The 10603-nt window shown below is 60.2% G+C and overlaps 1 protein-coding gene across 1 annotated transcript; it reads right to left on the reverse strand.

Moving 5' to 3' along the window:
• Nucleotides 1-1594: 1594 nt before the first annotated feature.
• ADRA2B (adrenoceptor alpha 2B) lies at nucleotides 1595-5332 on the reverse strand. Its single transcript, XM_043604050.1, has one exon. It carries the CDS (start codon nucleotides 4857-4859, stop codon nucleotides 3531-3533), a length of 1329 nt encoding a protein of 442 aa, XP_043459985.1. The 5' UTR covers nucleotides 4860-5332; the 3' UTR covers nucleotides 1595-3530.
• Nucleotides 5333-10603: the final 5271 nt, after the last annotated feature.

A 10603-nucleotide genomic window follows, 5' to 3' on the forward strand; every position in this document is an offset into this window, starting at 1 on the left:
GCAGGGAGCTCTTCCCCCAGCCACGGGGGCCTGCCTCCCACAGACCCTCAGGTAAAACAGTGTGGCCCAGTGGAAAGAGCTTGCAACTGGTGACCTCTGTCAAGCCGTCACAGCTTTCTGAGCCTCTGTTTCCCCCGAGTAAAATGGGCAGATCCTTCTTTCACACAGTGGGCATAAGGATTAAACAAGGTAATCGGACGAAGTGCCAGAAAACTGATTGGCTCGGTCAATGGAAACAAATGAACTTCTTTAATCTAACCCCATCAAGCCTCCCGGCTTTGGCGCTGGAAACGCAGACGGGTAGGAATTGCCGGGAGCTCCTCCCGGGCGAGTGTGGCTTGTTTGTTTGTTTGTTTATTTATTTATTTATTTTTAATGTTTATTTATTATTGAGAGACAGAGCATGAGCAGGGGAGGGGCAGAGAGAGGGGAGACACAGAATCGGAAGCAGGCTCCAGGCTCTGAGCTGTCCGCACAGAGCCCGACGCGGGGCTCGAACCCACAAACCGCGAGATCGTGACCTGAGCCGAAGTCCACGCTTAACCGACTGAGCCACCCAGGCGCCCCACCGAGTGTGGCTTTCTTACCAAGTCCTCGATGAAGCCCACTGTCCCTCCCCCACGTTCACCAGTGATGGTAGATACGTAGGAGTCTCCATCCGTTGCCCATGGCGGAAGCCATGGCCCCAGGAAAGTGTGAATCCTGTTTATGGGAGATGGCCACCCACCACCAGACCCTGGGGCCTCACTGCTCCTCCCTCTGCCCTTCCCTCCCAGCCCTCGCGCCTCCCTGGGTCCTGCCCCTGCCCCCAGCCTGCTGGCCTCCCTGGCCCTCAGAACCGGGCCAAGCTGATACGGGCCCCAGAGGCTGCCCTCACGGAGGTGGGATGGGATCCCCGACTCAACTCCTTACCCAACTCACATGGTGGCTCTGGGGCCTCAGAGGCCTCCTCTGGGAAATGGGATTGATAGGAGTGACGTCCACAGGTCCTCCAGCTCTGATATTCGTAACTGAATCTTAGCGTCAAAGAGCCTGGAGCAGAGCGGTTCTATTCCACTCTTGCCCTCGCCGAAGACAGCAGCTGAAAACATTCTGCAGAGTGACCGTCCTGCCTTCCTCCCCGTGTTCCTCCCGCCCCCCGTGGGTGCTGTCCAACTACCTCCTCTGGCCCCCAGCTGCTGCACCTGACCGCAAGGCGGGGCTGGCTTTAGACTGACTCTCAAACTGTCACAAATCCCCCAAACGCACCCTTGGCGCGTGCTGTCCTCTGCCCGAAACACCTTTCCTGTCTTGTTTCTTGGTGTACCCTTGCTCTTCCCCCAAGACCCAGCCCCAAGGCGCCCTCCTCCGGGAAGCCCTCCTTTTCTTCCCTTGCCAGGCAGCCAGTCTCAGGCTTCTCTGGCCACTCTCGTCCCACTGACTGGCAATGATAAGGGACGCGGAATGGACAAAGCAGACAGGCAGGTGGATAGGTACCAGGTACCTAGGGGAGGAAAGGGCAAATGGCCCTGGGAGGGAGCCCATGCTTACAGATGCTATTCAAGTAGCTGAGAAACAATTACTCCTGGCAGCCCTTGGGCAACAAGGACACAGCTTGCTTATTACAAAATATCCTTTATTGATAAAATAGCTCAGACTTAAAAAAAAAAATACCTGCATATCACAACAAGGGGGCCACAGGCAATAATTGCAGGAGTCTCCCGGGACACACGCAAGACCAGTCAGCAGATGTCACAAGTCAGCCACTCCCCTGGGCCCAGCCTCCCCAGCCTCACCCCAAGGCAAGGCCCTGGCCTCACAATGAGACTGTAAGAAGGAGCTAGACAGCCCCTCTCCCCAGAAAGGACTCTCTTTGGTCTCCTCCATTCTCTCCACCCCAGAAAGCTCTCCAAATCCGGCCGGGCCCCTCAGAGTGCCAACAGTGCCTTGGCTGCTCAGCCCTACCCCCCATGCTAGATGCCCGCTGGCTTAATGCTGAAGCCAGGAGCTCCTTGGAGAAGACTGGAAAACATCCTTCCAATGCTCCCAAGTCTTCTGGGTGCTAGGTCCTGGGGTTGGGGAGAGAACCAGGAGAGGAGAGGCCCCTGGAGCCTCATCAGTGGGGTGAAGCAACATGGCTGGGTCAGAGATGGCCAGCCGGCCCCCACCCAAGGTAGGATCAGTTACACATCACAGGGACCCACGTGGGGCTTGGAGAACCGCCTGGGCGCTCTGGCTCCTGAAGGAGTCCACAGGGCCCTCACTCACCCGTTCCAGCCCCAGCGCCTGCCTGGGGGCCCTGTCACCCACCACAGACTCTCATCTCAGATTGTTCTGATGGGGTGGGTATTTTTAGCCATCTCGGGGAAACAATTTGCCTGCCTGATGACAAAAGACTTGTCCCCCGTTGGGGGGGGGGGGGGGCCAGGCCACCGAAAACCCTCTCGGTGTCGCGGGTGAAATGTCGAGGAGCTGTCATGCAGCATAATAACTAAACCCTTGCAGGCACAAGAACGTGTTCTCGAAGAAATCCTTTAACTGAAGTAGTTGGTTCTCTCTACCACTCCCCACTTCCAGTTTGGGGTAAGAATTCCCGCACCCCAGGCGCAGAACAAAAAGTCTACAGGAAGACAGGCGGTGGTAAACACAGAGAAAGGGGATTTTTAGATCTCCAAATAATCATATTTTCTGGTTCTCTAGTGCGTTCCCCCACGGAGCTCAAAGCTTTCCGCAAAGCCTTTCATCTCCCTGCAGCAAGTAGGCGGCAAGCCATTGTCGCCAGGTTTTTGCAGGGGGTGAATGCTAGTGATCAGGGATCTCCCGTCGAGGCGGAGGCCAGACCTCCAGACCACCCCACCAAGGCGAGGCCTCTGCTGGCACACACCCGCCTGCCAGAGGGGTGCCAGGTAAGGAAAACGATTCCAGAGAAGGTTCTGGCCTTTAAAGGAGCTACAAATCTAAAGGCAGGGGGAAAGGGAAGAAGGACCAGAAACAGTGCCAGGCCGTTAACTCCCCACCCAGTGCCTGATGGGGACCATGGGCGCCCAACGTGGATCCCTCGTTTCTGCCTCTTCCTCCTCAGCAGCGGGTCCTCCTGGGAAAAGTGGAAGGCTGGCTTCCTGCTCTTTACCCGGGGAAGATGAGAAACAAAAACGCCACAAGCAAGTGACCAGCCAGGGAACAAAGGGTCCCTAAGGAAGGAAAGCCCACCCGTGGGCTTGCAGGGGTCTGGGGCATTGGGAGAGAAGTGCTCTATCTGGCCCAGCCTTGGCTATGTTCAGGAAGGTCCAAGCCTCATCCGTGGGCCTGTGTTCACGGGGGTCGAGAAGATGTTCCCCCCCACAGCCAAGCCAGCAATCGGAGGCCTCAGCTGGACCCCTGTGAACAGCACCCCTGCCCCTGCCCCTCCCAGGGGGCTCCCAAGATGAAGCCTGCAGGACCCAGGCAGGGACCAGAAAGCCCCAGGGAGGTGGCCACATAAAATAGGGCAAGAATCAGAGTGGCCCTGGTGCCGCCTGGCACCGACCCCACACGGGTGGCGGGCAGGTGGCTCACCATGCCGTCTGGGTCCACTGGCGGCAAAGGATCCTTCGGAAGGCACGGCGAAAGTCCTGGTTAAAGATGGTATAGATGACGGGGTTCAGCGAGCTGTTGCAGTAGCCGATCCAGAAGAAGAACTGGAAGAGGCCATGGGGCACCTTGCAGTGCTGTGGGCAGATGGCACCCAGGCTGTAGCTGAAGAAGAAGGGGAACCAGCAGAGCACAAAGACGCCGATGACCACGGCCAGCACAAAGGTGAACCGCTTCTCCCGAGTCAGCTGCGCCCGCCGCCGCCACCACTGCCCGCTCGAGGTGCCCACGCCCCTGCCCAGGAGCACCTGGCCACGTAGTGTTGCCAGCACCCGGGACCCCTGTGGCTGCTGCAGGGGTGGGCTACAGGCGGAGGCAGGAGATGCCGGCAAGGCCTGAGGCTCACACTCTTCCTCCTCCTCCTCAGCGTCTTCCTCTGGAGATGCCCCACAAACACCTTCCTTCCGACCCTGGCCTGAGTCGGGAAGGGCCGGCCAGCTGGGTGGCAAGGCAGGGGTCGCAGGATCTTCAGGGGTCTCCCCCTCCTCCTTCGCCCCAGTTGGCTTGGAGTGACCATTGGCCTCTCCAGGAGCAGCCAGAGAGGCCAGGGTTGGCATTTTGGTTGAAGTTCCAGTAGGGACGGGGCGGGGCTGCTTAGACTCACCCTCCCTAGGGCGGCCCTTGGCCCTGGGACCTCTGCGGTGGCTGCGCTTGGCGATCAGGTAGATGCGCAGGTAGACCAGGATCATGATGAGGCAGGGTGCAAAGAAAGATCCGATGCTAGAGGCCAGGATGTACCAGGCCTCTTGGTTAAGTTTGCACTGCGGGCGCCCACGAGGCTGGGGCCCCTGGTCGCCCTTGTAGATAAGCGGCGGCAGGGAGATGACAGCTGCGATGAGCCACACGGTGAGGATGATGCACTTGATGCGGCGTGGGGTGCGCTTGGAGTTGTACTCCAGGGCCCGACTCACGGCCCAGTACCTGTCCAGGCTGATGGCGCACAGGTGCACGATGGACGAGGTACAGAAGAGCACGTCGAGCGCCAAGTACACCTCACACCACGTGCGCCGGAAGTACCAGTAGCCCAGCAGCTCGTTGGCCAGCGAGAAAGGGATGATGAGCGTGGCCACCAGGATGTCGGCGGCGGCCAGCGACACTAGGAACAGGTTCTGCGGGGCGCGCAGCGAGCGACTCGTCAACACAGCCAAGATGACCAGCGCGTTGCCAAAGATGGTGAAAAGGATGAGGAACGTGATGACCGCCGCGATGGCCGCGGTGGCCTGCACCGAGTAGGGCTCCTGGTGGTCCATGACGGGACGGGACGCGGCCAGAGGGGTCGCTGCTCGCCCAGGGCGTGCTCAGCCGGAGACGGTACTGTCCTACGCAGCTCGTCTAGAAGGGGGGATCGACCCCCTGGCGGCGCACAAGGCGCTGGAGCCCCATGGCCAGGCCGAACCCGGCCAAGGAGATGGAGGGATGCCTGGGGCCAGCCACCGCCCTCCTACATCCTCTTCCACCGACACCCGGCGTCCCTGCCGTCCTCTCCGGAGAAGTTTTCCAAGTTGTCCCGCTGCCGTCCCCGCCCCGCCCGGGACCGGGGGAAAGTTGCGCCCTGCCGCTGTGAAGCTGCTGGACGCACGCTGGGACCCGGGACCCGGCAGGCCCGGCGTTGGGGGGAAGGGGGGCGCGCCACCGGTTCTCGGAGGAGGCGCAGCAGCCGAGGCGCCCGTTCCGCTCGCTGGCTCTGGCCGGGAGCCGCGCCTGCAAGCAGTCCGCCGCGGCAGGGGAATGGGAGGAGAGCGAGCGCGCCGGAGGAGGGAGGAGACGGGAGGCGGGAGTAGGAGGAGGGGAGGGAGGCGGGGCGGGCGGCGGACCACGGGTGGGTGGAAGGTGCGCCTGGCGGGAGGACCGGCCGGCAGCAGCCCGCCCTCCTCGAGGGCCTCCGCCCTGGCGCTCCTACCCCTTTTCCTCCTGGCCTCCGCGCCACGGAAGGCCAGAGATCCGCGTCTGGGGTCTTCGGGACTCCGGGAAGGACGTTTGCAGAAGTGGAAGGATGGGTGCGCACGGGGCGCTGGGACCCGGGAGGGACCTCTCTTCCTGCAGACCGGGTCCGAGCACCAGGATCCAGGACGGTGGGCGCCAGCTGATCTCTCCCCGCGCCGCCCAGGAGCCCCAAGGAGAGAGGGTGGGTCGGTGGGTGGATTGGGGCCACCGGAACATAGTGAACCACCCCCTCCTACCCGGTGCCCGCGAAGGAAGCCGAGTAGGAGTTGGGGGAGCGGGAAGACTGCCCTGGAACCCCTTCCCCAAATGCTCTCTCTCCCGGAGCGGATTCCGTCGGGCTTGCGGAGCCCAGGGAGGCGCGCGTGGCAGGTTGCGAGCGCCCCCTGCCGCCGCCCGCGTGTGGCGATAGTCCGCGGCCAGCCGGGAGACCCGCGTCCTCGCCGCGTTCTGGGGGGCGCACGGAAAAGGCTCCCAAGGTCGGTGGGGCAAGCCAGTGCTCCAAGATTTAGGACTTCAGGGTTTCTGTTTCCCCGCAGCTGCCTCGGTTTCCTCCACTAAGGGCAAAGAGGTAAGAGGAAAACTGGCTTGGACTCCACTCTCAGCAGCAGCAATGGAGACTCAGGCAAGGGTGGGGTCTTCTTAACACGGCTCAGAGAAAAAGTAGGTGTCAGGGGAGGCTATGAAGGGAGAAGCATCCCTTTGTGTTTTGACACCACCCCCCTGCATTCCTGCACCCCCCACATATCTGCTGCACACCCTCTTGGGGTGGCTGTGGAAGGAGCCCCGTCTGGCACCCTCACCCTACTCACTCTCCCTGTGGCCGCCACCAGCGTCAGGCCGGGCAGCCTCAAGGGCACATTTTTTCACCGCTTCTGGAGCCCCTGACGCTATAACCCCAGGCTAGAGCCAGGCCCCATATTTATAGCCCACAGCTCTGCATGACATCCTCTGTATAAATAAGCATCGAGCCACTGCTGAAAGTGGGCCTCCTCCAGAGGACCAGGCCTTGAGACAGCACGCATACTGCACCTCCCTTCCTGACTGTCCCATCTTCACGGGACCAGGGAATGGCCGCTCAGTGCCCACAGACAATATCTCACCCCTACCCAGGCTCACACGGCAGGGGGTGTTGGGGTTCCTCGTACAAGTCCGCCCCTGCCTCCTGCCATTCTACTCAGCTGTTTTCTTAGGTGGATCGCCCGACAGCCTGATGGTGGGACAGGGCAGCCAGCCTGTCTCACCTCCTCCAGAGACAGGTTTTTATGGACACATCCCTCCCACCGGCTGGGCTGGGCTGGGCTGATAGGCCTGGGCCCTGAGGTTGCCAGGGATGGAGAAGTCTCGGTAGCCCCTTCCCTGAGGGAGGACTGAGGGGTGGCCACCGGAACTTGGAAAGCAGCCACTTAGGTAGTTTCCTGCCTTGTCTCTGAGACTCCCTGTCCCAGGGGCGGAGGGGGCTGAGGAGTCTGAGCGTTCTGGTGGCCCATAGGGACATTAAGAGGGACCACTTTTTCATTCTCTCCAACCATACTCAGACTGGGGGGGGCGGGCACTGGGTATCTCCCAACACTGCAATCAGCATCAGCCCTTTGTCTCCTGGCCCAAGTTTTCCTTGAAAGGTGAGGCTGCCAGGACCCCGAAGGAGCTGAGGCCAGGGCTGCTCAGACTCTCTCCCCTGCTCCTTCCTCCCCCACTGGGTCTTCACTGAAGGGGCAGCTTCACTGAATGGGCACAAGCCTGGGGCAGGGAGCAGGGGAGGGGGGAGGGAGCCAGGGAGAGGCTACAGGCATCTGTGAGACACAGCCCCAGGGTCTGTGTCACCTGCTGCCACCTCCCAGATGTGCAGCTGGCTCTTGGGGCAGTGGTGACCATCCCATGACTTGATTCCCCCTCTTCTCTGCAGCTTCCACATCCCCCGCATGCACCTTCCAGTACTGCCTGCTCTGCCCAGCCCCGCATGAATCAGAGCCTCGGGGCCTTAGCGGGGCTTTCCTTCAGCTCTTCCCCAACTGGATCTGACCACTTCCACCAGGGCTGGCAGGACTCAATCCCGGACCCAGCCAGGAGCACCCAGCCACCTGTGGTGGGAGAGGAAGGCCGTGATGGGCACTGGCCTGCCCTCCTGGCCCCACCAGGCTACCTGTTGGTCCCTGGGCAAGCCCTGAGCTCCCACATCTCCAGTCCTTCCCAGGGGCTGGCACCACCCCCACCCCCCCGCCCGGCGACTCTCCAAGGTCTACTCATCTTTCACCCACTGCCCTCGCAGAGAGAAAGAGACACCCTGCTTTCCAAGTTCTTTGATGCTACACAGTACCGCTTTCACGCTCAGAGAGGTACTGAGGTGGGGGTGGATGGGTTTGCTGCATCGCGCACCCCTCCCCCACCGTCCGCTGGAGCCCACATCCCTTCTCTGTCCCCAGTACCCGGCCAAGATTGCTGAATGACGAGGGGGAGTGGCAGCCTGGCGTCCACGGATGACCTCCACAGGAGCCTTTCTGAAGGTAGGGCCAAATGAAGGCGTCCCCGAGGGGTGCCCTTGGGAAGAGGGGCCGGGGGTGGGGGGGAAGTTGACCTCGCACCATCTTTTCCAAAGAAAAGAGGGACAGCTGTCCCATCCCTAACTGTGAGAGCACAGCAAGAGACGTGCCACCTTAGTTGATCGCGCTGGAGCCACTTCTCCAGGTCCGAGAGAGGACACCGGCCCCAGATTCTCCTGTGCCAGGGTTCCTCAGGGACGACGCCCAGCTGGGCTTCGCACCCCAGCTTTATCCAGCAGCCGCAGCCTTTCAAATCCCCCGAACCCCCACCCTGTGTGACCCAACCCCTTGACCTTCCCAGGCCCTTGAGCCACGCCCTCTATAATGTAAGGCCACCACCCTCTCCTCCATCACACCTCACCCGACAAAACCCCAACCCTGGTCAGACCTAAATCACCGCCCCCCCCCCCCCCAGCTTTTACCCGAACAGCTGCTCTTTCCGGGGCAAAACATTCATTGCATCCACTAGCCTCGCTTTAAAGTCAGGACCACAGATCTCCAGACTTCCCTAGCGTGCTCACCTTTCCCACTCTTCAGAATCCACATCCCTCTCCTCCTCCTGCTCGCCCCGCACGCCCTCCCCCACTCCAAGCTGTGCCTTTGCCTCGGACTTAGAAGATGAAAGCCATTAGGCAGGAAGTCACCCCCACAAGCGCCTGCATCCGAGCTCCATCTCTGCTCCGAGGGCAAGTCCTGCGTGTGTGTCCCGAACCCTCTCCTATCCCCCAGGACTCTGTTCCTGCAATTATCACCCTCCACGGTCACTCCTCCCCTGCTACAGGGCCGGGCCCTGCCCTGGAAAGCCCTCTATGTCCTCTGTAGCTGCTGGCTTCTCAAACTCTTTGCTGCACGGTCTCTAACCCCTCACATTCTCTCCTTGACCCTCCATGGGGCACCTGCACCCTGTCCTCGGCTGAATCTACTGCTGCTGGGTCATTCAGGACTCTTGTCCGAGTGTGTCCTCTTAATTTTCTCAGAAACATTTTAGACGACAGACTCTTGCCACCCCCACCCCCACCCCCGGGGACACTGCAGACCTGACTCCCTCCTTAGCTCTCACCGCTTCCTTCTCAGCCCCCTCTTCTCCCCCAAAACTCCCAATCACCGATTCTCACGGAGAGTGGTTTTTGCCCCTTCTCCTCCAGGGACATTTGGCAATCTGGCACTTGAAGAGATTTCTCGATTGTCACAAGAGGAAGGGGGCGCTACTGGCATCTCGTGGGTAGTGGCCAAGGGCCCTGCTAAACACCTTACAACGTACAGGACGGCCCCCACGACAACTATGACACAAAACACTAGTAACGCGGAGACGGAGAGACCCTGGCCTGAATGTCGCAGCACCGCCATTCAGTCCTGGGGTCCCTTTTCTTCTGGCCCCAAACTCCTCTTGGTAGTTTCCTCTAGCTCCACAGCTCCCACCTAGAGGCTGAGGACTCCCCAAACTACATCTCCAGCCCTGAACTCCAGGCTCATTCGGCCCCACACTCTCTCCTCTCCTGAGGTCTCGGTGCTGTATGTGGGGCCCTCACGCCTGCGTCAGTCACAAGTGTGGTTGCCTCAAACTCCAAAACATACTCCAGAAGCATCCACTTCTGCCCATTTCCACAGTCCCCATCACTCTGGTTTGTACAACCGTAGTTAGTGGCTTCCAACTGTTCTCCCTGCTTCCGGTCTATTTTCCACGGAGCATCCAGAGTGATTTTTTTTAAATCTTGGATCTTGCCCCTCCCCTTAGAACCCTCCAGTGGCTGCTCCCTGTTGCTCCTGGAATAAAACCATCCCTCACTCACCTTGCTCTGCCAACATCCCCCATCCCACCTCATTTCACCCCTCCCATCACACCTTCCTTCTTCGTGGCTCAGGGCCTTTGCACTGGCTATTTCTTTGGATTTTTTTTTATAAGATAGTCCCTCCTATCGTTTGGGTCCCAGTTGAAATACCAACCTAAAGGAATGCCCCCCCCATTTGCCAATCTTAATCACGGTCCTTATTTATCTAATCACGGCCCATCCCTCTCCCACCCCCCAAATAACCTCCACAAGAATAGAAACCCTGCCTTGCCCACCATGTTACTCCTGGTGCCTATAGCCGAGCCAGCCTGGCACGTAATACAACCGATTCTGTCCAGTGAGTGAACAAATTGATGAGTGAGCCCACATAGTTATGTGCCTGGGGATTGGGGAATAGGCCACAGACCAGGGTAACAGCCCAGGGCCCTGGCCACAGCACACCCCTCATGCCAGGGCTCCAGGGGCTGGACCCCAGGGGCAGGGTGGCACCTGTGGAACAGGCCTGGAGAAGGGGAGCTGTAGTGATAGGTGGCTCCATGGGGGAACGACAAGGGCAGCCTCATCCCTGATCACCCCCAAAGAAGAGGGCAAAACACTCTTCCCCTTGAACCGCCGGGCTCAGCCAGCCCCACCCTCTGGAGAGCCCAAATTCTGAGACCGAAAGCCATATCCTAATGGAGGCTCATCACGGGCAGCCTCTAAGAACGGGGAGGGCCTCCTCGT

The sequence above is a fragment of the Prionailurus bengalensis genome, chromosome A3 (assembly GCF_016509475.1).
Source record: "Prionailurus bengalensis isolate Pbe53 chromosome A3, Fcat_Pben_1.1_paternal_pri, whole genome shotgun sequence".
NCBI classification, from domain to species: Eukaryota; Metazoa; Chordata; class Mammalia; order Carnivora; family Felidae; genus Prionailurus; species Prionailurus bengalensis.